Raw genomic sequence first — 26,659 nt, forward strand, 5'->3', positions numbered from 1 at the left:
TGATAATTGATTCATCATCTTGAGTCTAATGTTGACTTCATATCTTTGGGTTTTGGGCTGTTTGTTTGCTTTGGGAAACTTTGTTTAATTGACATTTTCAACATTTTCTGACATTTTATAGATCAAACCACTAATCGATTAATTGCAAAAATAATCGACATATTAATTGATGATGAAATAATCGTTAGCTGCAGCTCTTGTTGTAACAAGTTAATCACTATTAAAATGCCCTTGAAGCCCCTCTAGATGTATTCATGTACAGGGTATGTACATCCTGTATGTATGCATGAGTCTTACAGGTGACCTGATATGTGTATCATGTAAATCAATCAGTCAATAATATGTCTCATGGGGAGATGTTATTCATAAAAAAAGAAAAAAAAAAAAACAGGCCAGACTGACGAAACAAAAGTTCTTACTTTTACGAGTTAAAGAAATAGATTCATTCAAGGAATCCTTCAGTGTGTGTGTGTGTGTGTGTGTGTGTGTGTGTGTGTGTGTGTGTGTGTGTGTGCTATCAATGCTTAGTTAGCTGTCAAATTCATCCAGCCTTCCTCAGACTGTGAGGATTATTTTGCATGTAGAGGGCAGTGGATAGTCTAATTATTTTCAGTAGTCTGGTAGATTTAATAAGAGCGGCTCTAACTTTGGAACAGAAATCTCACTCAAAAATCAGCAGCCTGATGTTTTCACAACTAAGACACAGAAGGAAGTGAAAGCCAAGAGTGATTTAGCAACATCCAAAAACAGTTCTGCTGATTTGTGCAATGTGACCGTCTTCTTCCAGATGAACGACATAGGACATAAACTCATTTTAACAGACTGGGTAATGTGTGACGTCGAGGGGGAGGAGGGAGATAAACACTTAAATCTGTCCGACTGTGAATGCAACTCTGAGGTCATATTTACAGGAACGAAGGCAAACACTCCAGACGCACGTAACACAATCAGGAGCGCTGATTTAAACCCGACAGCGATAACAAATCAAATAAGGAGCGTTGCTGTGCCTTTGGTTTGACCTGTCTGAAAAACGCCGAGCGGTGCTGTGACAGGACAGTCGGCTAATCATAAATTATAAATGTACGCTTGAATAACTGAGCAGCGACGGAGTAAAATAAGAGAAAAAGAGCAGGGAAACATTAACTTGAGTGCACGTTTATAAGTAACACTGCAATCAGGGACATCTTGTCAACATGTAGGGTCTAGTTAGTAGCAAACCAAGACGGCATCTTCATATTTTTGCTCATTTTCAAACAAATATGTAGCTGAAGGCAACAAATATTTTCCCAAATGTTTGCATGTGTTGTCTAGAGAGATGCATGCAGTGGTTTAGATTTATTATAAAGGAAAAGAACAGCACACACCAACCTACAATACAGCATCCCCAAGTCTCCTGACCTAAATATGTTTAACATGCTGCCTATTTGTCCTGAAACTACTCGCTGACAGACAGAAAACTAACAACTTTGATAATCAATTAACTGTTTTAGTAATTCAACAAGTAAGCGTGTCAAAACTGTCAGTTCCAGCTTCTTATTGTGAGCATTTGTTGTTTTCTCTTTCATATCACTATATAATCTAATGTATGTGGATTTTCTACTGTTGTTAGGACTAAACTAGCATCATCTTGGAGTCTGTGAACTTGTGATGGTTGTTTGATTAATCTGTTTGGTCTATAAAATGTCAAAGATGTGATCAACAAATGAGCTGATAATGAAAATAAACACCAGCTGCAGCCCTGCTGTTAACACATATATTCATACATGTTTAAATATGGGGGGAGTAGGGGGGGGGGATTACATTATAATTTGTGTAATGGATGTCAATGTTGGGAAGTATAATGCGTGATGATGGGAAGTCAACTCTCATTTTCATATGACATTAATAAATTATTATCAGAACTTCACTAATAGAAGCTACGATAATGGACACCGAGGTCGTGTCCTCTGTATTGTCTGGAGATTCGGGTGTTTTAGTGACCTGAGGAGGGTTTACATTTACACTAACTGACAAAAACTACACATGGTTGGTTTTAAATACTCAAAAGAAATAAAAAGGATTCAGTTTTTCTCCATCAAACCTGTAATCCTAGCAGTAGGGTGAAGACTTTGAAACTTACTTGGTGAATCTATTCAATTAATTGCCAATTATTTTGATGTTTTGAGTCGTTTTTTAAGAAAAAAAAAGTGAATTCTCTGAATCCAGCTTCCCAAATGTGAATATTTTCTGGTTTCTTTACTCTAATATGACTGAATATCTTTGGGTTGTGGACTGTTAATCAGGACAAAACAAGACATTTGAGGACGTCACCCTGGGCTTTGGGAAACAATGATGGACATTTTTCACCATTTTCTGACATTTTATAAACCAAACAACTAATTGATTCATTGAGAAAACAATTGGCTGATTAATCAATACTGAAAATAATCATTAGTAGCAGCCCTTGCACAGAGAAAATGAACTGATCAGTGCATAACTTAATAAATGTGGGGGTAAAATACAGGTGGTTAATTATAAATGTGGATAATATTCTGGAAAGCCATGAAACGAAGCCAACTTTTTTACACTCTTTATGCATTGTTGGTTAGTTTATAATCAGCATCAGCATAGATTTTTTTGTTAAATAAGAGAAACCTTGCTTAAACAGCTATCTTATAACGACATAGATGCGATTTTCAACGCTAAATGTCAGAAAACAGCCATGACACAGCCAGCATGGCAGTGAAATCTCACAGGCTGCAGTTAGCCGTGAATGCATCACCGTTACATCTGCGTTACACGGTGCAGACATCCATGAAAAAAAAAACAACACTTTTTTTTTTACGAGCTGCTGTTTGCATGCAGCAGATGAGTCGCGCAGCTTTTTTTTTTTTTTTTTTTTTTTTTTCCTTGCCTGCAGCCCGAGCAGGGCCTGGGTCCACCAAAGCGTCACATTATCCATAAAATAGATGCAGACATGAACACAAGCTAGCACAAGCTAATTATTTCTACTGATCTGACGCGAACTGAAAGGCATCGACACCCGAGCTAAAAGAGTCCGAGCAGGCCTCTGCTGTCGGGCTGCAGGGATGTGAAATCAACCTGTGAGTTCACAAAATTTGACAGCGATGAGGAGAAGGATGGATGGATGGATGGATAGATGGCCTCGGGTGGAGAAACACACACCGTGTTAACCTTCCCAACGCATGATGTATAAAAAAAACACTGCAACGTACCTTCCTGATGCCTCAATTCCAGCCTGGATACGATAATTCATCTTTTTCCTGAGTTGAAACTAAAGGGGGGGTGGTGGGGGGGGATTTTGTGTTCCTACACGACTGGATTTGACATTCTCCTCATCATGGTGGTGTTTTCTTTTTTTTTCCTCCAGTCCCATTCCTGTGTCAGTGACGTTCACTTCCTGTTTCCCATCCCAGCAGCAGCAGCAGCAGCAGCAGCAGCTCCCACCCGCAGTCTGTGAGAGTAAAAACATGCAGGAAGGAGAAAATGTGGATCAATTATTCATCAAGTCGTTGCAATCAAAAGACTGCGGAGTCCCTGACTAGAAATCACTAGAAATATATCTATTCAATGAACTGTGTGGTGCTGAAACTGTGAGCTGATTGGTTGATGGGTTGAAACTTAATCAACAATTCTGATAATCGATTAATCATTCGTATTTATCCAACAATAATTTAATAAAAATGAGAAAATCCTCAATGGTTCCAGCTGCTTTTCTTTGATTTATAATACTATACTGTCAATTGACAATTTTGAACTGTTGGTAGGATAAAACATGCAATATATACATCTGTAAGAAGACATTGAGATGTAGTAGAAAGCTATGAAAAAGCTAGTAAGTGCACCTTGAGTTAACATTTTTACTTCTGTCAGACTTCTTTTTACAAATTTTTCACGCTCAAGATATTTGAAGATGTCACCTCAGGCTCAGGGGAAGTTGGGATTGTCAATTTCACAATTTTCTGGTGTTTTATAGACTAAAAGATGAATCAATTTATCGATTGATCGGAAATTGTTAGTTGCAGCCTCAGTCTGTCTTTGTGACATTCAATCATAAATGTGTAGTGACATTATTCTACTTTATGAAATTTATTTGTGCCTTTTTTAAATAATCAAATTAATTCATTATAAATTAACCATTTTTATTTTAATAATTCAAGAGATAAACAAATCCATTTATTAAAACATAAAATCCAAGACAATCCAAGAAATGCAAGAAAATCAAACCAGATAAACAAAATTATTTTACAAAATGTGAAAGTAAAACATGATAGATTATATACTTGATATTAATGATAATAGATATTTGTTCTGAGGCTGTTCAGTGATTTATAATGAACTAGGAACTAAGATGACAGGAAGAACTTCAAAGAAAATTAAATATAATGACTTGTACATTATGTGGTTTTCATGGTTTAGGCCTAATTCCAGTTAAAAGAAGTCTTTGACGCTACAGAATACAATCATATTTTAGACAATAGTGTGTGTGCCAGCAGTTTGAGGAAGACCATTTCTCAAAATGTTTTTCCCAGTTTGGTGTAGAGGAAGTTGACAGGTCTGTGCAGAGCAACAATCACATACAGGTGTAATGTTTGACTGTACACATACTTGTGGCCTTGTAGTGCAGGTGAAACATTTGAACAAACATGTCAAATTTCAAATAAATGAAGGAAAGTTTTAGTTTTTTCTTTCATTTATATGAATGAATGTACTTTACTTATCAATGACCTCACGTCTCTGTGAGGTCTATGCACGTTAAGTCCACACAGGTGTTTTCACTGATGTTGACTGACTTCCTCTGAGGACTGTGTGGGTTTGTACAAACTGTGGTTGATTGACATTTCCATTTGTTTCACCTGTTAGTGTGGGCCAACTTGGACCATTATCATTTTTATAAATCCACAGATTTTGGATGACACCGTTTAATTTCCATCATAGCTCCGCCCACTTTCAAGCTCGAATCAGCCAGCATCATTTAAAACACCTGTGTGGGTGCGCAGGAACTTTTTATTAACTTTTTATTAGCTTTGGGGTGCCAATCAAAAGACTAAAAGCAATAATTATGTTACCACTGAGCAAAAGAAAGAAAGGAACCTACTTGTGTACAACAGCAGACAAACCAAGTGAAGCTTTTCTGATGAATTTATAATCTTTCAGCACAACAGTAGATTATTTCATCACAAAAACTACCGATTCATTTTCACAGATTGATGCATATCAGAGCAGCAATGTTTTACTGTGACCATTTATAAAACCTACATTATAGATCAAAGCATTTCCTCCACTTCCTTATGTTCTTATTACCCAACAGTACCATCTATTGATCAGTATGAGTAACATCATTAACAGACTCATTTGGGACGACTTGAGGTCTGAGCTGATTTTGGAAATGAGATTATGAGCAGCTCCATCTGATGCCAATAACAGTTCACACTACTCTCACTTCATTAAGAGCAGAACAATTACTCCCAAATTAAACCTCCATATTTTTTTCATTAAAAGCTTTATTTGACGTGAGTGTATGCTGCCTTCCTCATACAGTCAACTAGTGTTTCCAAACAAGATGACAATGATTTTGATGCATTTGTCTCCTTCAGACAAGAACATTTCCAACAATCAATTATCCTTCATGACAACCTGTTCACCATGAAATACATTGGAATTAAATCCAACATCATAGATTCAATACCTTACTAGCAAGTCATCTCTGTAAGCTGTTCATTTTTATTAATGACGGGCAACATCCAGTTCAGTGTCTTCTGTATTCAGACTGTTTTCCTGCCAGTCCATCTGTCAGTGATAAAGTGATAAATTTGAGCTTTTCTCTTTAAGTCTTCTCCAGATTCTGGTAGAAACCCGTTGGTCTGCGATGCTGTTGGACCGGCATGTTCCTCCTGGTGCTGCTGACTTTCTCCGGGTTGATCTCCACCAGCACCATGCCTGGGTTCTCTCCTCCGCAGTCGCCCAGCACCTCGCCCCAGGGGTCCACCGCCAGGGCGTGACCGTAAGACGAACGTTTCTCATGGTGCCGGCCGACCTGCGCCGCCGCCAGGACGAAGCACTGGGTCTCGATAGCCCGTGCACGAAGTAACACCTGGGAATAAATGCATTTGAAACACATTCATATTGAAGTTGGGTTTCAATTAATTTGTATTTTATAGTAAAGCAAATAATATGTCACCATAATGCTGCCAAGTCACAACTAACCCGATTAATGAAACAAACACCTTGTTGTCTCATCATAACTCATCCTACCTCCCAATGAGCGGCTCCTGTTGCTACAGTGAAGGCTGATGGGTACGTCAGGATCTCTGCTCCATGGCTCTGCAGAGCCACTGATAACTCAGGGAATCTTAGATCGTAGCAGATGCCCAAACCAACCTAAGGAATCAATAATAATATATCATACCAATAACAACAAAAGACAAAAAACAAGTTGGTGTTGACATCCTGAAAGCCAAAACTGAATCTAAAACATGCCTGGATATGGTATGTACTAGATTTTTTAATCAAATGTCAGGATGCTAACATCAAGAGTAATTTGAGCAATGATTTTGTTTAATTGTTTGTTTTCCAATTTTTGAAAACAATCATACACAAAGCCACAAGTAAAATTTATACAAAAGTTAATACAAATTAATACACAGTTCATATTTCTTCCTTTAAGAGGTAAAATCAAGGTGTCTGTGATCACCTTTGTGTCTTTGAGAATATCTGAACCATTCGCTCCAACCTTCACAACTGTTGTAGTTTTCTGTGACGGCGGAAACCTAAAAACTATCAGCCAATTTGAAGAATGAACGTGTGTTTCACAGTTCTGCTTTGATATTTATTGTCTAACAAAACGACACCTTGCCAATTGGAGTTTGGACCGGAGACGCGAGTGAGGGTCCAGGGATGGTGAAGGCACTTTCTTTGAGGGATACACCTTTTTCTGGCAGCTCCACGTCAAACAGATGGGACTTCCTGTAGACTGAAACGATGTCACCTGTGGGTGTAATGACAGTGTGTCAGTGAGAGTGTGGAAAACCCTTGAATTAATTTGGGTCCATTTTTAGGAGAGAGTAAAGAAAAGAGATATTGTTGAAAGAAAAGTACCTTTATTGTTAATTATAATGTGACTGTTGTATATTCGTCGGTCAGACTCCCAGTCATGTCCTCTTTCATGAAACCCTCCAAGAGACAGCCACACTTCCAACTTCCTGGAAGAAGAGGTTAAAATTGCTGTAGAAGTCCTGTAGAAATAGTGCTGATTTTTCACATCTTCTTCACACAGCTCATACGGAAAAAGTAATTGGGTTTAACTTCATTTTCAAGACTAGACTATAAGCAGTCACCCCTTAAATGTTGTTGTCCAGTGATGGACTCATAGTTTCACCAACCAATCTTGCTTGGCTACCAAATATTAAGGGTTACAACACACTTACAGAACATAGCTTAGTTACTAGGCTCCAATTACTGCTGCCATAATAAGCCATGGAACCAATAATACATTTTGCCTCAAGTGACGTTGAAGAATCAGGGGTCAAAATTCAGTTTTGTTTTGTTTTTATCTGCCCTACATTTATATGGGGTTCGCTTGTGTTGTTGAATGACATCAACATTTACAACATATCAAAATGTTTCTTTGGAATATAAACAGACAAAGGTTTGTCCACCTGGCCAGCTGAGTGTATCGAGACATTGTGTCTCCTTCCAGGCTCTCAGACAGCGCCAGAGTCTCCTCTCGACTTGATCCGATGTAGTCGAATGCCTCAGGCAGGAACACCATACTGGCCCCTTGCTGCTTGGCTTTCTCCACCAACTGTTTACAAGCGGAGAAGTTGGCCTCTTTGTCTGGAGTGGCCGTCACCTGACAGACTGCAGCCACCGGGTGAGGTAAAGTGGACATCCTGCATGGAGAACGGGTTATTATTGCAGTACATCCAGTGCCGAGCCAAGCAAATGTGTCAAGTCAACTATGGTTGATTATTAACTGCACTAGTTATAATGTTCACTGAATATTTAAGTTGTGGCTTCATTAAAGAGAAAATACACTCTATTAAATTTACTTTCATAACATTGTACAGCTTTACACTCATAGTGATCTTACAGAGATATAGAGACATTTTCTGATGAACAGCTGTAAACTTTACATTTAAATCAACCTAATCTGTGTACAATATGTGCAAAATATGCACCCAAAAGTCACTATTTTAAAAGAACCAGCTCTAAAAAAAAGTGTAAATTCAAGTCTCAATGTTCTGATTTCCAGCTTTGTTGTCTATTTTTTTGTAGGACTTTACTGTTAAAATTCATTTAAATAACACAACACAAGATTTGTATTATAGGTACTGTTTAGAGGGATAGCTATAAACTGTCAGAAGAAGAAACATACCTGCTCTGCAGCTTGATCTTGTATTTCCAAGCTGGGAGGGAGGCCAAATACTTTGTAGATGTTCCCAAAATGCACCTGACCGTGAACATTGGTCCGGACAGCGTCACCTTCCCTGTTTGGTCAACGTTAGTGTCATATTAACATTTGGTTCAGTGTGTTTTCTGCTCAACAGGAAGGATCAGACTGGCTCGTTTCTTCTTCTTCTTTGATGTTTAACGGCAGCTGACATCCATATTGCTGCATTACTGCCATCTTCTGGAGTTAATTAACTCATACAGTGTCAGGAATCATATGTCTCCCCCTTATATCCTGATTTCAATGCTGTTGCCACTCTTAATTGATATTTTTCCACACGATGCCCTTTCCGTCTGATTTTTATATGGTATGTTTCCTTTCCTAAGTGCTCCTTTGGCTAGTTTGTCCACTCTTCCATCTACCATAATGCCTATGTGAGCAGGAACCATTGACTGTATGACAGGAACCCAAATGTATGTCTCCAGTGCCTTGTTTTATTACTCTTGAGTGTACTGTATTGCAATTGCTTTGAATAGTAAGTACTGGACACACCTGACATAAGACTGGACAGCGCAGAGACCAAATCACTACAGACTAGAATTTAGTTTGGTCTGTTTTGTTTGCATATTTCAGCTTTGTGACTTGGAACTACAACTGCAGTCATATCTGTTGCTGGATCCTGATTCATCAGTAAAAACATGTACATAGTCTGTATATTGCACTTGCTTCTTTCTGATTCTCTGCTGTTTAACAAAGGTTAGAAACCAGCATTAAGGCACACTACCTCCACCTGCTGGACAGCGCGTTTCCACACAGGCATTCACACGAGACAGCTCTACACATCCTGCCCGGGGTCCTTCTCAGCAACACCCTTCCAAGATGGCAGCCAACAGTGGCAGCACGGGTAGCAAATCCAGCAGCAGCGCCGGAGGAAAACAGTCCGGTCCATCGGCCGAACAGGTACCATCACCTCCAGCAGTGTGCGGTTTAGTCTCTCCACTCTTTCTGGTGGTTGTTTAGCCGTGTCGGGTGAAGCCAGAGCCGCCAGTCTGACCCCCCAGCTAGCCGATGCTAACGTTAGCTTCCCTATCGCCATCATCTGGCTAACATTGTGCTTTCTCACCAGAAATGATCACAGCAGAGTCACAAAAAGGGAACTGTTTACTGCTATTTTCGTGTTAAAAGGTTCAGTCACTGGTTTATGCTCATGAAAACCTGATTAATAGGACTTATAGTACATTTAATTTAGTTTACGTCTCTAATGGGATGGTGGGGTTTGGTGGATGGGGGCTGCCCAGTTGTGAGAGAAGCTATTTTTATCACTGAAGACCACCCAACCCCTCTTTAACTAGACACACCAAGTCTCAAAGCAGTAATGTTACAAGTATTCAGAGCTTATATCTGAGCAAAAGTAGTCTTATCACAGTGTGAAAATACTCCACCTACAAATTCAAAGTCCTGAATTGAAAATGGTATTCGAGTAAAAGTGCAGAAGTAACGATCACTTTCATTATTCACTCGACCGACTAATAATTGAAGCAGAAGGTATCAAAAGCAAAAGTACTCGTGCAAATCTCAGCCTGTCAGAGTCTAATATAGATTATTATAGATTATTAAACTGGTTGTATGTTTTGTGTGTGAAATCATTAATCAGCCAGGCTTTCAGACAGTGAACTATATGACTCGAGTTAAATACCTCAGAATAGTAATTACTTAGAAATGTAATTAGTTTCTTTCCAACTCAGTCTTACAGTGTTTATTGTGCATTGAAATAAAATTTTCTGTCCAGTAACCTGTCAAATAGCCAATTTAATTGTCAGAAATCAGTTTTTGGATTTACTTAATCTGTACTTACTTGACTGATTAATTGTTTAACAATTACAAATTACAATCAAAAGCTATTTAAGTTAATTAGTCTGAACAACAGCCATAGATGCTGAGTACTGAATTTTAGAGCTAAAATGACAGAAAATTAACTAGCCTACCATTTTGATAAATTTAATTGTCTAAATCAATTTTCAAGCACAAATTCAAGCTTCTCAATTGCAAAGATTTGCAGCTTAACTTTATCTTATGTTATAATAAACTGAGTATTTTTGGGTTTTGATATTTAAATTAATCTTTAGATACACAATAGAGAGCAGCAAGCATCTCTGCATGTGGAGCTCTACCAAAAAAATCATGTCACTCCTTGAATAATTCAAATTAAATCATTTGATTATCAATATTTGTACTGTTTCAGTCCTACAGTATTGATTCATAGTAAGATTACTGTGTCATATTAAATCTGTATGTGTGTGTGTTGTTGCTAACTGGGTGTTTTTGTGTGACAGGTGGTGGCAACATTTCAGAGGATGCGTCAGGAGCAGCGCAGCATGGCCTCTAAAGCTGCAGAGTTAGAGATGGAGATCAATGAGCACAGGTCGGTAGCTGATGTTCACACTTCGGCACTGAGATCTAATGTCTCCTCATTTCATAATAAATCATCAGTCTGATACTGACCAAACCATTATAGTGCAGTTTACAAAAGCTTGTACTGACAATATGTATGTATCCCACATCTTATTCACCATACATCCTACCTTCTAAGTCATATAAAATCCAGAGATCATAAGTTAGAGTTGATTTTTGAATTACAGTCACCAGACCAGATAACGAAGTAGATATTTTACACATTACTCAACTCATTCATGCATTCATCTACAGGAGTGTGGACTATTGTAACACACTCTTCTCTTGTCTGGTCTTCCCAAAAAAGACAGTTAAACAACTTTGGCATATTCAGTTCTAACAAGAACCAGGAGAATTGACCACATTGTTTACACTGGCTTTTAGTTAGTTATAGAATCACTTTTAAAGTGCTGCTGCTGTTTTATAGATCTCATAACAACCTCAAGCTGTAAATGATATAATAATTTAATTTTATTCTGTTTTAAATGAATTTTCTTTGCTATTTTGTTGTTGTTGAATTATTCTAATGCATTTATTTGCCCTATGTGTTTGAAAAGTGCTATACAAATAAACTTGGATTTTTTTTAGACTTTCCTTAGATGTCTGGATGGAACAATTCTGATTTTTCAGTGTCACTGTTTTTCCATCCAGCTTAGTAATTGACACCCTGAAGGAAGTGGATCCTTCAAGGAAATGCTTTCGTCTAGTCGGAGGAGTGTTGGTGGAGAGGACGGTAAAAGAAGTTCTACCAGCCTTGGAAACCAACAAAGAACAGGTAATGGATGAGAAAAAGAAAACAAACCAACTTATACAATATAATTTTCTTAAAACATATTAGCAAACTTGGTGACAGAACATCAAATATTAAAGATTTAAATGTTGAAATTGTCTTGTAAAGCTAACAGATACATACCTAGCTATGCTAAACAGCTCGCCAACAGTTTCTCCTAATACCTGCATAGTCTTTTATATCAGTAATAAGTGCTTTCTTTCAATATGTATTAATTTAAAACGTACATATTCCAACGACAACGACAAGTCTCACACTCCTTTCTTGTCCCCGCAGATTTCAAAAATAATCGAGTCCATCAACACACAGATGCAGACGAAAGGGCGGGAACTCACAGAGTACAGGGAACGCTACAACATCCGGTTGGTGGGAGAGGGCGAAGGAGAGGCACAAGCCCAGTCAGCTGCGTCCTCCAGGGACAGCGAAGGAGGCGGGTCCAAAAGCGGAGCTGGCGTTTTAGTGTCGTAGTTTGTAATGATAGAGGACGACAGTAGGGCTCTAAGATTTCTGCTACATTGAAATCATAGTTGGTGTCACAAAATCTAGGTTTAAATATCAAATCACTCTTCACAGGATAACTGCAGTTGGAGATTAATTAAATCTCTGCTAAACATAAAGCATTTGGTATTGAAATCATTTGTACCAGAAAGAAACTAAAACGTATATAATGTTAGATTGGGGATTTGTGTTTGACGTTGGTGTGTGCTAAAATTAAGGGTGTTTGTCATACATTTGCCTTATAGTAAAGCTGATCTTTAAATGTTAAAATGCTTAAATAGTCTGACATATATTCAGGAGTTAAGTTAAAGCCTCTGGACTTTTGTTCGTCTCACCCTGTTGTTTACACGTGATCACACCAAGTCAAAATATTTCACTGTCGCCAATTTATAGGTAATGCATTTATTCTTCCCATGTGAGGCCATGTTGCCAAGGTGATGGGGTGAAAGTGCAAAAAAACTGGAAGTGCACGCAGAAATTAAATAAGTAGATCACAGTGCATTATTAAGTAAACCTGCCTTTGCATTTTTTTAAACTTCAGATTTTGGACTAACAACGTCAAATTTAGGAAAAATATAAATGCTGATCTCATAGGGCCCTAAAATAGGTTTAAGCCGCATAAAAAGTCACCCCTGCCAAGACAGAACAGGTCCTGGGAGGCATTTTGACAACGCGTGTCTTGAGCATGAACAAGAGATTATACTGTAAACTCGTCACTATTGATCAGAATGAATCTGTCAGCTTTGTGCTCCCTGTGTTTTATTCACGACTCAGAAAACTGTCTTCACGTATTGGCCGTGCACTGAAAGGCTGCTGGTTTCTATTCAAATTGGTGATGTAAGGCCATTTGTGTCCAGTATTTACTGACCAGTGAGTGTTACCACCACACTTGAATAATGAAAGCCTGTCACTTAAAACACAATAAAACTTGTTAAATTAGTTTGGAGTGTAGAAATGAATTTGTTAACACAGTCTTAACTGAGGAAATGCCTCCTAGGACCTGAGGTGCGCTGTCCACACTGTTCATGTAGTTGTAAGGACAAAAATGTTTGTTTTTGTTAATGGTCATGAATTAAAGAATGTCACAAATGTGCTTTGTTGTGTGATGTCTTAAATCTTTTGTTATGGCACATAACGCTTAACATAACACATAACCCACTGTTCACAACCCAACACATCTGTAACTTTTCCCCCCGAGAAGTTAAACCCATTCAAGCAGTATTCCATGTATGTGTTTGGTAGATGTCTTATTCACATAGCAAAAATGTAGCAATGGTGCGTGTTGACTGCAAAAAATAATGCAGTCAAATCAAATTGGGATTGATCGATTTCCATCTTTCTTTCTCCCAGATTTGTCCATGTGCATGAGTCAATAAAAGATGAAGATCTAATAGATATTTTCCTGTAGCCACAGCTTCGCAACATCACCTAACGTTATTTACAAGAGGCTTAATTCAAATTCACAAGTGGGTGATAAAGGCAGGGGGAATTAATATCTTGAAGTTATTTAACAGTAACAAAACATGAGGATGTTTTAATTCTAATAAAGATAACAGCATAAAAGCACCCAATGTATTATAGGAGAGTACAGTAAGCATCCCTTGAGCAAGGCACTTTCCCACTTATTGCACCACTCAGGCTCTTAATTAGCTGTCTTTAATTGGAAGCCCTTCTATTAAAATATGTTTGCCCTGGGTGGGAGTGTGTGTGTATACAAGGGTTGCATTTAAAGATGTGCAGCTATAAAATAGCAGCCATTTGCTGTCGTTTTCTGTAAAATAATAATAATAATAATAATAATAAATGGATGTTAGACAATGTTAACAGACTCCTCTTAGACGTTTTACTGGAATCTCAAATTCATATCAAAGATGAAAGAAAAACTAAAAAACTGCACAATGACATATCAATCTATATAAAGGGACGTCTGTAAGAAAACTTGCATGTGGATATGGTAAAATTCAACCGGTACAAAAGAGTAAATGAGATCCAGCAAGAGAGTATCCAGATATTTTCTAAAAATAGTATGACTATTCAAGTACCAAATCATCTACCAAGAAAAAAAGATGAAAAGTAATTGCCGACGAGGATGGGATTCGAACCCACGCGTGCAGAGCACAATGGATTAGCAGTCCATCGCCTTAACCACTCGGCCACCTCGTCTTATGGACTCCCTTATACAAGCAATTTATTTTTTATAGATGTTATTCTGCCATTTTCTGTGCTTACCCACATAAACGTCGCTCTCATATATATAAACGTAGTGAAAATACGTCTTTTTTCTAACCCTTGGACGTTGGTTAGCATTAGTTGAGCTAACAGCTACAAATGCCGCGAGACCAAATTCAGCGGCGCCTTTATTCCCGACATTACGGTTATTACGCATCGACATGCGCCGCTGTCGCAGCAGCAGCAGCGCAGAGAGGTAACAACTGTGATGTGTTTTGATGGAGATATCTGATACTGGATCGCTTTCGTCTGTTTATTCGTGCTGTCGACGGCCATATGAAAATCTGGGGCAAACGTTGCCACTAAACAGGAAAATATACGGTCATGTATTCGTTGCATTTCCATCCGTATTGGATGCAGTGCTAGCATTTAGGTAGCAATGTCGGTAACGTTAGCTGGGACGCTTGGACAGAAATAGCCCTTCAAACGAAACAGCAGCTTGCTCCAGTGTTTGGACCTGCTTTGTGTACAGTAATCGGCCGCTTTGCAGTTGCTCTGGTATGCATCTCTCCAAGAAATGTTCCGCCTTCAAAGTGGTGCTGAGTGCTCTGCTGATAGTGGCGCTGCTGCAGCTCATATACCTTTCCTTCTTATCCAAGTTTCACGGTAAGCAGCAGCGGTACCGATACTCGGAGCTGTTTGGAGGCTCTGGAGCCAAGAAAAATGGGCACCCCGAGAAAAACTCGCGGAAGGAGCGTCTGAGGTACTCGCTGTCTACTGGGGGCATCTTCGACAACAGTGGTCAGTACCGGGTCTACAAGAACTTGATCAAAAGTGATTTCACCACTAATCAGAAACCAGGGTCCGACCCTAGCGCCAATGTCTTGGCTTTAGCCACACACACAACCATCAACAACCTGCATCACCTGGAATCGCTCCTGGAAAGGTGGCAAAACCCTCTCTCTGTGGCCATATTTGCACATGGGCAAGATGTCAAGTTTGCCACCGCTTTGGTGTATGCGCTCAGCTTCTTCTGTCCTCAGATCCAAGCCCTGGTGGACTTCCACTTGGTGTGCCTCTCAGGAGAGATGGCGAGTTTCCCTGAACAGGACCGGGAGCACTTTGCAGGCCTTGAGGACTGCGCCTCTGTGTTCTCCAGACTGGAGACCCACAGGGATAAATACAAGAACTATGCCATCAGCGGAAACATCTCCTACCCCAACAACCTTCTTCGTAATGTCGCCCGAGGTGGCACAGAGTCCTCCTACATCCTGGTCATTGACATCGACATGATGCCCAGCGCTGACCTGCATCACCAGTTCCTGGCCATGATCATGAGGCGCGAGCCAGCCAGTGACGAGGTATTTGTCCTCCCCGCTTTCGAGATCCGCCACGCCAGGAAGATGCCAGCCACCAAGGCGGAGTTGGTGCAGCTCTACCAGGTCGGTGAGGTACGGCCGTTTTATGAAGAGCTGTGTCCTCGCTGTCAGGCGCCCACCAACTACTCGCAGTGGGTTAACAGCCACGTCAGAGGGACGGGGACCCTGGAGGTCGCCTACACGCTCACCTGGGTGGACCCCTGGGAGCCTTTCTACATCGGGCCCCACACTGTGCCCCTCTATGATGAGAACTTCAAGCAATATGGCTTCAATCGTATCAGCCAGGTGGGTTTAATTTGAACATTTAAGTGTTTTTCTGCATCCAAATTACTTTGTAAACCTCTGCTCACAGACTCTTCTCTCCTTCTTGTGCCATTTCTACAACTTTGCCCATCTCCTCTCCTCTCACGGCCTCCTCCTGACACTTTTAACCTCGTCCCACGTCTTTTAACACATTTCATCTCTTCTTGATTCTCCTGTCACTCATCACCTCCATGTTTGCCTTCTCATTAACTCTTTCCATCCCCCCCCCCCCCCCAGGCCTGTGAGCTCCACGTGGCGGGATACAGGTTCTCGGTTCTCAGCTCTGCCTTCGTGGTGCACAGGGGCTTCAAAATCCAGGGGGAGTTCCACCCCAAGAAGGACGAGGAGAACAAACGCAACCGAGTTCTGTTTCGCAGCTTCAAAGAGGGCCTGAAAACCAAATACCCGTCCTCCAACAGACGATGCTGAAAAAAAAAAAGAGGACTCTTGTGTCCTGCCGGTTTCGGTCTCAAATAAAATAAATCTTCTGCTGACATGGACATACGTTTTTCTGTCAGCATAAGAACCCAAATTTTTTTCTGTGATTTCTAGTGGTGCAGTAGAAGTTTAAGCTAATCCAGCTCTTTTTTTTTCTATTCCCTCTGAACATGAGCAGCAGTGAAATGTTCTCTGGGGATTTCTGAGAGCGTCCTGCTAGTCAGGATGGAAAAGAAGAAACAAGCATTATAGACTTTGCCTAAACACTGTTTAAAGCAGTGGCCAAAACCACATTACACAACGGTTTATTTGCTTAAATTTAGACAGCATTTGATAAGATTTTAATGTCAAAGTGTATGAGAAACATAACCCATACTTAAAGTGCTATTTCAAGTCATTTAGGGCTTGTCCAGACACAAGAATAGACACAAAAACGGCACTGCAAGACAAGTCCCTACATATTCACTCAGAGAGCTAGCTTAAAAAACAAAAGTACTAATTTTACAGTATGTGAAATGAAGTTTAAGGTTCTATATTTCAAGACAGCTGATCAAAGGTTACTGTGTCTCTTAAAAGAGAAGCCTGGTTCCAAACCTTGAATCACTGTCTGCATAGTTAAATTTTGTGCCAATCAGTGATGTGCTGCGGCCACCAGATGGCAACAATCACTTGAGCGTTAAGTGCACAGTTGCAGTACATATAATGTAGGCTGAAGTGAGTATTACAAACACTACAGCAGAACACAGGGATTACACAACATCAGTGTTGTTTGGTGCTCAGAGGGATGTGATTTTTACTCTGCGCCACAGCTGTCAGCACATTTCTGTGTTTAGTTTTCACTATCCTGTGAGCGCTTGTCCTTGCCGCAGACTGTCTAAAGAGATGACTCACGCGTAATGAGGACAAGAAAGCACAGGGTAGCTCTATAAAGACTTTGTACAACACTAGCTTTTTTTTGCCAACACTGTGGAGAACTACTGTATTATAACACTGAGGATCTGACACTGGTAGTCGACTTGATTATCTGGGGTTTTTTTCCACCTCTCTTGAAGTAAACGATGGGGCCGGTGGGCTACAGGTGAAAATGTAGCATGGTTATAGTGAGTAGACATATTAAAATACTACATAATCACAACATAAACCACAAACAAAAGCATCCTGTGTTGTCCAAAGGATTGCTGTGGTAATGCGTATCAACACTACGAGTAAATAGCAAATTATTTATCATAAGTCTTTAACCCACTGGTACATACAGTATTAGACCTTGACTACCACTCTTCTCATGTCTGCTTAGTGAAAATGCATATCCAAAATATGTTTGGTTACTTTTAAGTGTTCGATTGTCATGTAAGTATTGATTTTGTAAAGTTTTAAATGGTTTTACTTCTTTCCTTCATCACTTGTCATGTTTATGATATATTTATTGTGAAATGTTTTCCTTTAACTGGAATTGGTTGAACTTTTTTTTTTTTTTTAAACTACCCCAAGCAGGAAGACTGTAGCACGAAACTGTGTTCGGTTGCACATTTCAGAGTTTTTGTTTTAGAACCACTATGAAATCATTTTATTTGGTATTTTGGAGTGAGATACATTTCAACAAATTATCTTGTGTGATGATGTGGCGTGGTGCGTTATTTCTCATGTGTCTTTTCCTGATTTGAAAATGCATTTTTTTTTGTATTTATTTTTTCTTTTGTGTTCACAAAATATAATGCCTGATTTGTATTGTTGGAGTTTCTATTAAACCAACTGGATGACTTTTATTTGACCTGTAACATTGATTCACACCAGTTTTGGGTCATTATATAAAGGTAAAGTCTCTGTTACAACTACTGAATAACATCCTTGGTCATCAGAAAGCTCTTTGACCACCTGGAAATGCACAAATCCAATCAATTAACTTCACCGGAGGGATTTGTAATGACAACTAGGAGATGCATTTCCTGCAGAAAACTCATGTGAATGCTAACAGCTGAAATAAATCTCAACACATTGCTGAAAATGCTACATACTTGTTCAGCATCCTCAACTTTCCTGAATTTGGTTACCATGGAATATTACATTTAAGAGATTTGGCAGATAATAAGTAGTATGGTGGTGTTTTACTAATGGCCACAAGATGGGGCTACTGGTGCCATGCTTCAATATGTGCTTCAACATTCTCATGGATAACTTGTGTACCAGTTTCATTTTATTAAAGACAACAGAGTTGTAGAAATATCATGTTATAATATTACAGTAGCGCCACCTGTGGGTACAATTTTAGCAAACATTACATACTTGTGCAGTGTGGCTGTACGTACAACATTCCCAAAATTTGGCTGCAACTGAATTTAGCATTGAAGAGTTTTTGGTGTTTGGTGACCAATTACAGACAAACGGTAAGTGATACCCAAAAACAAACTCATAGGTTTTGTTCGGAGTCATCTAAATATGATATGTACTAAGTTTGGCGAGGATTAGATGAAATCAGGGCCAACAGAAGTAAAAAAGTGTGTTTACCAAAAAATACAAAATGGCAGAAATTTTTTTCAGGTGCAAATGGTTGTAGCCTATATCAGTCGAATCAGCATCGTCCAAGGAAGACACTGCAAATATTGTTTTGCCACCCCTCCCTCATGGTTCATGAGTTATTTGCCAAAATGTAAAACATGTAATAACATGCTGGCGTTATTGGTACCATTTTACCATGTTAAGCATTTTCAAATGGGACAGCTGTCCATGAAGTATGAATACTTGAAACACTTTTAGTTTTTGAGATATGAACTTTCAAACATTCTTCCCATAGACTTTACATTATAAATTTTAATATTTTTAAAAAAATATGTAAAATCACTGGAATCTGCTAGAAAGAAGAAAAGTAATAGCATAAATGTCCTTTAAGAGCTGAACTTTTTGATATTTGAATGGTTCTCTGGAAGTATGCAGAAGTAGTTAGCGAACGGAAAAAGTACAGAAGAATAATAAAGATTTAAAGAGCAAAACTAATGTCAACACCATTTCCCATAGTATCACTTAAATAGGAGGTAAGGAAGCAAAGAAGCTCAAGGCAGGACAAGACAAGAACTATAGCATCTTATGTCTCAGAAATATGTTCCAAACTTGCATATTAAAGTAGATTTCACTGATTTTATCTGACTTCAGGTACTAATTTGTAGATTGTAGTGGGTCATTCACAGTTAGAAAAACAAGATATCAGTAGGAGTATCATTCACCGACCACTTGACACAGTTGACATTAACCTGTGGTGTAACATGGCTTAAGATGGGGGTTTAAAGGCATCCCTGCACCAATAGCATGTGATGGGTGATTACAGGGTTAGCCAGGCCAACATCCAATTAAAAGCTCCTATTTAGTAATTAAGATCTGTATTAAAGAAGACTTCAAGGAGTTCTCATTGAGGCTCCTGTTTGATACTGATGACTGAATTACTTCTGTAATTGCAACAATACATCTACACCAGCTGAGCATGCAACTAATATCACAGACAGTAGATGATGCTATTAAATATCTCTTCATGACAAAAGCTAATTTACGAATGTGGACGAGAAAACTAAAGAATCAATTCAATATCTGTTTCCGTAGCCTTAAGGTTGCTCAAGTGTTGATAGGTGAGCCGGCCATCTGTTAGTAAAGTAGAGCACTTGTGACATTCGGCACTTGACGACTGTCCGAGGCACTGTGGCATTTCGTGGCTAAGCCTGCATTACCGGGCTCAATAATGAGCCAGGCACGCGAGAGCTACTAGCACGCAATGCCATACTTTGCCTTTAGATCGGCTTTCAGTGGACACACCTAATCAAGTTGTGTGTCGTTAGTAAATATCTGGCACTTTTGCTTTCTGGTTCATGTATGACACCTTCCTCTTCAAACATGTGCTCTTACTTACTGACTTATAAGCAAGTCCTTAATAATATTTTATTGATTTTTGAGGAGGAACATCTTCATACCTCTAAAAAAAGCTTTGTATCATTTTGTTGTCCAACTTAAAGCTATATGCAGACTTTTTCTCACTGGTAATTATTTTCTTGCGATGTAAATTCCATGAAGACATCAAGTTTCATCTATCCATGGTGTTCATTTTCCTATTCCCCACTCCTCCTGCCCCGGGTGTTAATAATGTGGCAGAAGGTGCAGAAATGTTAGGAGGGGGGGTGGCTTGTGTGGATCAGGAGAGGCAGGTTTGGTGAGGTAAAGTGGGGTTTATCTCGACAGCTTTGGGGAGTGAAGGCTTATCTGGGTCAGAGAGCTTTACGACATAAGCAATTAGGGCTGCCCTCTCTTGTGTATGCTAGCAGGAGGGAGGCCTCCCGCCATCTAGATTAGCCGCCCTGCTAAGGCCAGGAGAGCTCCTCGGCTTCTGGACAGTGGAGGGAACCAGCTGGAGGGCGAGATAAGCAGGCTATAGGGGGGTTCCTCAATGGGGGGAGGAAAGGTGAGGGTGACAAGAGCAAGGGGTCAACATACAGGCGCTGTAGTACATACAGGCCCTTCTGTATGGGTCAGTGAATGGGTGAGTCAATGACCCATGCTGACCCATGCTGACCCATAATGATTTATGAATTTACAAAGCACTTTCCTGCCGACAACATCGCTAATTGTTGCTGAAAACCACAGCATCTCTTTAATCTTCTGTCCTGTCTGTGTGCCCCTCTCTCTTCTCCCCCTCTCTCTCCCTATTTTCTCCTCCAGTCCTCTCTTGTCTCTCAGGCGTCTCTTGCCTTGCCTCTTGGACTAGCTTCCCTGACTTTCCTGAGGTTTTGGATCTGGTTGCCCATCCTGCAGGACTTCAGCTTCACCCCATGTCGCTCTCTCTCTGAATGATGTCTTCATCCTGCTCTCTCTCCTCTGTTAATAATGTCTTTTTTAATCTCTTCTTCCGTGTATGTGATTGGTCTGATGTGAGTCTCCCCTGTTTGCATGCGTAGTCTGTCTTCTCCATGGTGACGGAGGTCGTGTGGCTCAGGTCCTATTCTGTTCTGGTGGCACCTGGAAGCCGCTTGGCATCCTCTTCATCACATTCTTATATATATTATAATTTTGTTAACTTGTTCAGTGCTGCATTTTGTAATTTGTGTTCTATTCTGTAGACAAATCTATTGCATGTCTGTCCGTTCTGTCATTTCTTTTCCCCCATTAAAAGTTTTTTTTGGAGTTTTTTCTTATTTGAATCAAAAGTCTAAGGACTGTAAAGCACCCTGAGGCTAATTTGTGATTTGTGATATTGGGCTATACAAATAAAACTGACTTGAGATGACAGGAATTTGCTAAATGAAACGCGGGTTCAAATGAATTGGTTGCTTGTCCGCTGTAGCATGTTTAACAGCAGTTTGAAAAGAAAAGGACTACAGAGGATGTTTATGTCACTCGGCTTAACATCAGTGATTTCTTCGAATGAGCCAACTTGACTGGAAGGATTTACAAGTGATTAGGCTAAATGGTTTAGAGAAACGGTTGAGGAGATCTTTACATATAATGAATAAATTATTTGTTAACTGAAATGTCTCAAGGGGGATTTAACATATATCAGAATACTGATTTATGAGGACATTACAGTTATATAATGGTGTATGCAATTACTTGCATAGGGTTTCAGTCGTTCTGTAACAAATATGTCACTCAATAATAAAAGTATGACTGAGTGAGCATAGTGGAAAAGTTCAGGCAATCAATAAGATCAGCATTTTAGCTTGAACCACCTGATCTGTCCTGATGGGAGAAAAACACCATCATCCTTGCAGGTTGAACCAAAGTTCTTTACAAATACTGCACAACTGAGGTGCACCATTTGGTTTAGAGGGATTATGAAAAATTTAAAAAATTATTCAAATAAATCAATTAAATGTTAGAAAATAGCGAAATCACAATTTCCTAGAGCCCAAAGTAACGTGATAAAATTGCTAGTTTTATCTGGCCAACTGTTCATCACCCAAAGCTACTCAGTTTATGATGATATAAAACAAAATTGCTGCTAATTTCCTTTCAATTGGCCAATATTCATTGACTAAATCTAACTTCTTACGTTACTAAAACCATTATACATCCACACATCTTGCTCTCAATGTTCTGCAATGCCCTCTTTTCCTAATTCACTCCATCTTGTTTTCCTCCATTATCACCTCTCCTCTTCTCTTCCACGTACATCTGGTGTGTGATGTTGCATGTTAATTACATGCAGGTTTGATAGCCAGAAACACAGACACAGTCTCTCTTGATGAGACGATCACAACAACAGATTGGAACCACACGCTGAGCATGTCCCTCTCTGTGATGCAGGCATCCGTTTCACTTAAACAAGTGACGGCTTAACTGCCATCAATGCCAGCTTTGGGAGAAGTTTACCTGTCTGATTACTGAAAAAAGCCTCTCAAAGCAAAGGGCACGCATATCACCCTGCCTCTAAACCTGGTGTTCTTGGACGCCCAGACTGCCCGCATTTTAAATGTATCCCGCTAAAGCAAGACTATCCGGGCTGGAGGACAGAAGTAATGAGACGTGACACTGCCCGGGGGAAAGAAAAGGAGGCCTAACAGATATAGGTAATCCTTCTCACCAAGCTAACGCCTCTTAGCCTCCCACCCCTGCTGTCACATGAACCCAGAGGGAATACCTGCGACACGACATATGTACGTACACAGAAACAAAAACCACAAACACAGGTGAGTAATCATTAAAAGTCCATCATGCAGACATAGGTTATGTAATGCTCTACTGCAGGCAAATCAAAAATACATAGTGTACTGTGCAAACACACCACACAGTGAAGCAGATGTTCTCAGCCACTCACTCACGCATACACTCACACACACACACACACACACTTAAAGCGACTGCGGCGACCACAGTGAGTTAATTCTGCTTCGATCGATACACTAATACAAGGCTCATTCATTGCATTCATTCGGTAACAGATGATGGAGGTTATGATACAATTGCCCCCCTGTTTGCACAACACAAACTGGGTGTATGCCAACAATGTCACAAAGATTACTTGAAGGACTTCAGTGATATTACCGTGCCTTACAACCGCAGCGATATAAAAACAAATAAAAGATGGATTAAGAACACTTACTGTAATGTAGTTAATATACTTAATATAGCGGTTACAGTACAACAGATTAAGTGGGATTTATATGACAGATTAAACTTTAGTTGAGCTGTCACATGGCGTATTCTCAGCTCCTGTATCAAAGGATCACACGACATGACTTCAATCAAAATCAATATAAGCCAGTCCTGAGGGTGACAGTATTTGTTTTCACTACTTTTTGAGAATTGTCTTGCCGTCATAGTTTGTAAAATGTGTTTGCAGGTGCATCAAAAACACTCCACAGCTGCTGCCATCGTCAAAGTCTTTGGGTGAATAATTGCTAAATATGAATAAAAACTGCACGAGAGTTAAAATAGCCGGCAGAGTCATGGATGTAAAAACTGAAAAAGCATCAAAATAAGTACTATACTCAAAAAAAGTCAGTATGTATACTAATGTTTTTGAGTATAATGCTGATGGACACTACTGTCCCATAATGCAATGCATGAAAAAATGGGGGAGCAGGAGCTACTTACACCTGTACATAAATTAAAAGAAATCTCTAAAGGGTCAAAGTGTATTGAATTCTTGTATAGTAGCAGCAAAATACTATGATACACTATAAAAAATGTATCTGTAAAAATGCTTCATTAACATTTTACAAACCTAAATTCTACACATAACTGCTTTGATTGTTCAATCTAGCAGTAACAAAAGTATTTACTAGCATGTTTGTGTTTTACGGCCATTGGGATTGTAAAGATTACACACGAAACTTTTATATTAAGTGCACACGAATTAGTGAAAATGAGAGTTGTGAGAGAAAGAGCAGTGTTACAACATGACAGGCACTGACAATACTGACGACAGCCGTGACTCATTTAGCGCGTGGTTTCGACGCGTGAGCGTCAGCGTCGGCACTGCGCCCAGCAAATTATCTCATTAAGGGTGTAAAATAAATTAAGGGTGTGTTAAATGCTCATTAACTTAACTTTAATTTAGTTTCAGATAATACCCAATAGAGCAAAGAAATTAGTACTTAGTAGTGTTTATTTATTTACTATATCCTTAAGCACCTCCTAAGTGCAGTTAATCATCTGTTGTCTAACCGCCTCGCCACAATGTGTGCATATTTTGGTCCGTGTGAAAGATGATCTCCCATTAGTTAGTGCAATCAGGGCTCAGGAGTGACATATGTTGACACGTTTCACAATAAACAGGGGGCTCAGTCCGCACGTCCATCCCCCAGAGATGAGCCGATACAAAACATTAAACACTGTGACCACCGTAGCGGTGTGTGTCTCTTGTTCTTCTATTAGCTGACCCCCCCCTCCAAATGCAAAGGTCACCAACGGGCACATTTTTTTATCAATATCTTAATATGACCTGGCACCTTTCAAAAGTCCTGCCAATATTAATATTAAAGACGTATAAATCAGATGCAGTATGCTGTAATGGTGGATCCATTTGTCTATAACAGTAGGTACGTGATATTAGTTCACTGCACTCTATGAACCAAACAATTATATTTAACTTTTTATGGCTGTGGTTATTTGATTGAGTTGGAACTGACACACTGCATTTTGTTTTACTTATTACATTGCAAAAGTTTTGAGTGCAGTGATTTTTACAGATGAGCCTGTGTTTGATATGCTTTGGAAAATAAACAAACTCTTTTGTTTACCCAGCTGTACCATGAAAACTGTAACCTAAAACCAAACCATGACTCAAACCAGTTTACCACTACCCCTCCACTGCCCAAACATTTTCCCTTTTTTTTGGATGTCCATCTCATATTTGTCTGTTCCTCAAACATTTATCTTTGTAACTGTAGAAATATTTTAAATGAAGTTCACTTGAGCACATATGGCCTAAATTTACACTTCATTTGATGTTACAGTTATATTCTGCTACTGATGTATTTACTACACTCTACTGACCATCATTTCTCTCCAAGGACACTGTCATTTTGGACACAGTATGCCCCAAATCCCTCCACACAATTGTTATACAAGACACTCAAGGGGGAACACACCCCACTCTGCACTTGGCGGGTCATGAAAATTATCAACTCGGACATGTACAATGCCATGTTGCCGCCTTCCCGCTCAAAATTAAAACGACACATTATCCATTCAATGCTTCTTCCCGCCTGACAGCTGAGCTGTCTTCCTGTCAAGGCCCTGACAGCAGCAGAGAGGTCGAGGATGCGCTGGGCAGGGCCGTCCAGAGAGGATCAGGGGGAGGTAAGTCTCCAAAGCAGGAATTAATGAGCATTATAGTATTAGGTAAGAATAAGTCCCACCTTAAATCCCTCAGGATTCCTAAACAACTCCACAACACCTGTTACATATGATGATGGAGGGAAACAGAGGAAGAGGAGGTTTTTGTGACAAAATCTAGTGAGCCTCGGAAATTTGAGCAATCATGCAATGAGACACACTCGTCTACTGTGTCTCATTGAATCATGTTAAATAGAGGCCTGTCAATTCTTTTTAATCACACTTGTGCACAATAACTCTTCATAAATGTTACTTTATATGTAGTTTGTAGTCAAAGTTGTACTTTTAACTAAAAAAAAATGTAATTTTCCCTTCAATCAAAGCCATACTGAATGATTACAGGAGCCAATAAAACATGTAAGTAGCATAATAACTATGAAACAAGTCTAAAATCTAAAATGTCTTGTTCCTGGCAGTACTTACAGTGACAAAAAATTGAGTAGACAAAATCTAGAGGAGAATCGATCCGAATAAATGTTATCCTTGATTAATGAGTGGTCAGAGAGAGTCCCTGATTAATTGAATGTACTGGACAAATCCAGTGAGGTGGTGACTCACTGACCTCCACATTATTCATTTAAATCCTCTCACTTTGTTTAGCTTTTAATCCAGTAAATTGTGCAGCAGTCACTCAGTGTGATTTTTTTTTTTAATAATTACATTCACAAAGGCAAAAAGACAGGTACAGAAGATGACGAATGTTAAGTCACTTATAATAAAGCCTCCATCTGTGTCTTTGAGCGAAACACAGTGAGTCTGAGTCTGAAAACGGTCTGATGTTAGTTCAGCCTGTTACATCACCTACTGTGTTACCCAGACAGTCAGCTCTCAGTATTCAGAGCTCTTGGACCACAATCAGCAAACAAGAAAACAAATAATCCAGCGCGAGCAGTGATTTGCCGGGCTATTTTTTTAAAGGCTTAAATT

The 26,659-nt window shown here is 39.5% G+C and overlaps 4 protein-coding genes and 1 non-coding gene across 8 annotated transcripts in view; 2 read left to right on the top strand and 3 right to left on the bottom strand.

Annotated features, from left to right (window-relative positions):
• clcn3 (chloride channel 3) overlaps positions 1 to 26,659 on the bottom strand; it is a 79,252-nt gene that overhangs the window by 39,325 nt on the left and 13,268 nt on the right. For all 3 annotated transcript variants that reach the window (XM_067580225.1, XM_067580230.1, XM_067580223.1), the window contains exon 2: positions 3,216 to 3,454. The gene's annotated coding sequence lies outside the window, so the exon portion shown is untranslated. The remainder of the gene's footprint in view (positions 1 to 3,215; positions 3,455 to 26,659) is intronic.
• Positions 5,125 to 26,659, bottom strand: part of nit1 (nitrilase 1) — a 31,931-nt gene continuing 10,396 nt past the window's right edge. For both annotated transcript variants that reach the window (XM_067580247.1, XM_067580246.1), the window contains exons 2-7: positions 8,378 to 8,489; positions 7,659 to 7,892; positions 7,099 to 7,202; positions 6,852 to 6,988; positions 6,256 to 6,381; positions 5,125 to 6,094 (exon numbers count right to left, since the gene is read on the bottom strand). In XM_067580247.1, the coding sequence (XP_067436348.1) occupies positions 5,828 to 6,094; positions 6,256 to 6,381; positions 6,852 to 6,988; positions 7,099 to 7,202; positions 7,659 to 7,892; positions 8,378 to 8,466 (957 nt within the window). In that variant the 5' untranslated portion in view covers positions 8,467 to 8,489 and the 3' untranslated portion in view covers positions 5,125 to 5,827. The remainder of the gene's footprint in view (positions 6,095 to 6,255; positions 6,382 to 6,851; positions 6,989 to 7,098; positions 7,203 to 7,658; positions 7,893 to 8,377; positions 8,490 to 26,659) is intronic.
• On the top strand, positions 9,223 to 13,224 carry pfdn2 (prefoldin subunit 2). Its single transcript, XM_067580249.1, has 4 exons — positions 9,223 to 9,352; positions 10,726 to 10,814; positions 11,495 to 11,618; positions 11,910 to 13,224. The coding sequence occupies exons 1-4, from the start codon at positions 9,272 to 9,274 to the stop codon at positions 12,099 to 12,101; spliced, it is 486 nt and encodes a 161-aa protein (XP_067436350.1). The 5' UTR covers positions 9,223 to 9,271; the 3' UTR covers positions 12,102 to 13,224.
• b4gat1 (beta-1,4-glucuronyltransferase 1) lies at positions 13,999 to 18,183 on the top strand. The gene is made up of 2 exons (XM_067579869.1): positions 13,999 to 15,964; positions 16,220 to 18,183. The coding sequence occupies exons 1-2, from the start codon at positions 14,861 to 14,863 to the stop codon at positions 16,409 to 16,411; spliced, it is 1,296 nt and encodes a 431-aa protein (XP_067435970.1). The 5' UTR covers positions 13,999 to 14,860; the 3' UTR covers positions 16,412 to 18,183.
• trnas-gcu (transfer RNA serine (anticodon GCU)) lies at positions 14,213 to 14,294 on the bottom strand. Its single transcript has one exon. It is a non-coding gene; the product is annotated as a tRNA-Ser (tRNA).

Source organism: Thunnus thynnus, chromosome 22 (genome assembly GCF_963924715.1).
Source record: "Thunnus thynnus chromosome 22, fThuThy2.1, whole genome shotgun sequence".
In the NCBI taxonomy this organism is placed as follows: Eukaryota; Metazoa; Chordata; class Actinopteri; order Scombriformes; family Scombridae; genus Thunnus; species Thunnus thynnus.

What these genes read in the sequence shown, in the direction of transcription:
- pfdn2 (XM_067580249.1), top strand. Translation starts at nt 9,272, where the DNA reads ATGGCAGCCAACAGTGGCAGCACGGGTAGCAAATCCAGCAGCAGCGCC. An exon ending in CCGGTCCATCGGCCGAACAG is followed by an intron (nt 9,353 to 10,725) that starts GTACCATCACCT and finishes TTTGTGTGACAG; the next exon opens with GTGGTGGCAACATTTCAGAG. An exon ending in ATGGAGATCAATGAGCACAG is followed by an intron (nt 10,815 to 11,494) that starts GTCGGTAGCTGA and finishes TTTTCCATCCAG; the next exon opens with CTTAGTAATTGACACCCTGA.
- b4gat1 (XM_067579869.1), top strand. Translation starts at nt 14,861, where the DNA reads ATGCATCTCTCCAAGAAATGTTCCGCCTTCAAAGTGGTGCTGAGTGCT. An exon ending in GCTTCAATCGTATCAGCCAG is followed by an intron (nt 15,965 to 16,219) that starts GTGGGTTTAATT and finishes CCCCCCCCCCAG; the next exon opens with GCCTGTGAGCTCCACGTGGC.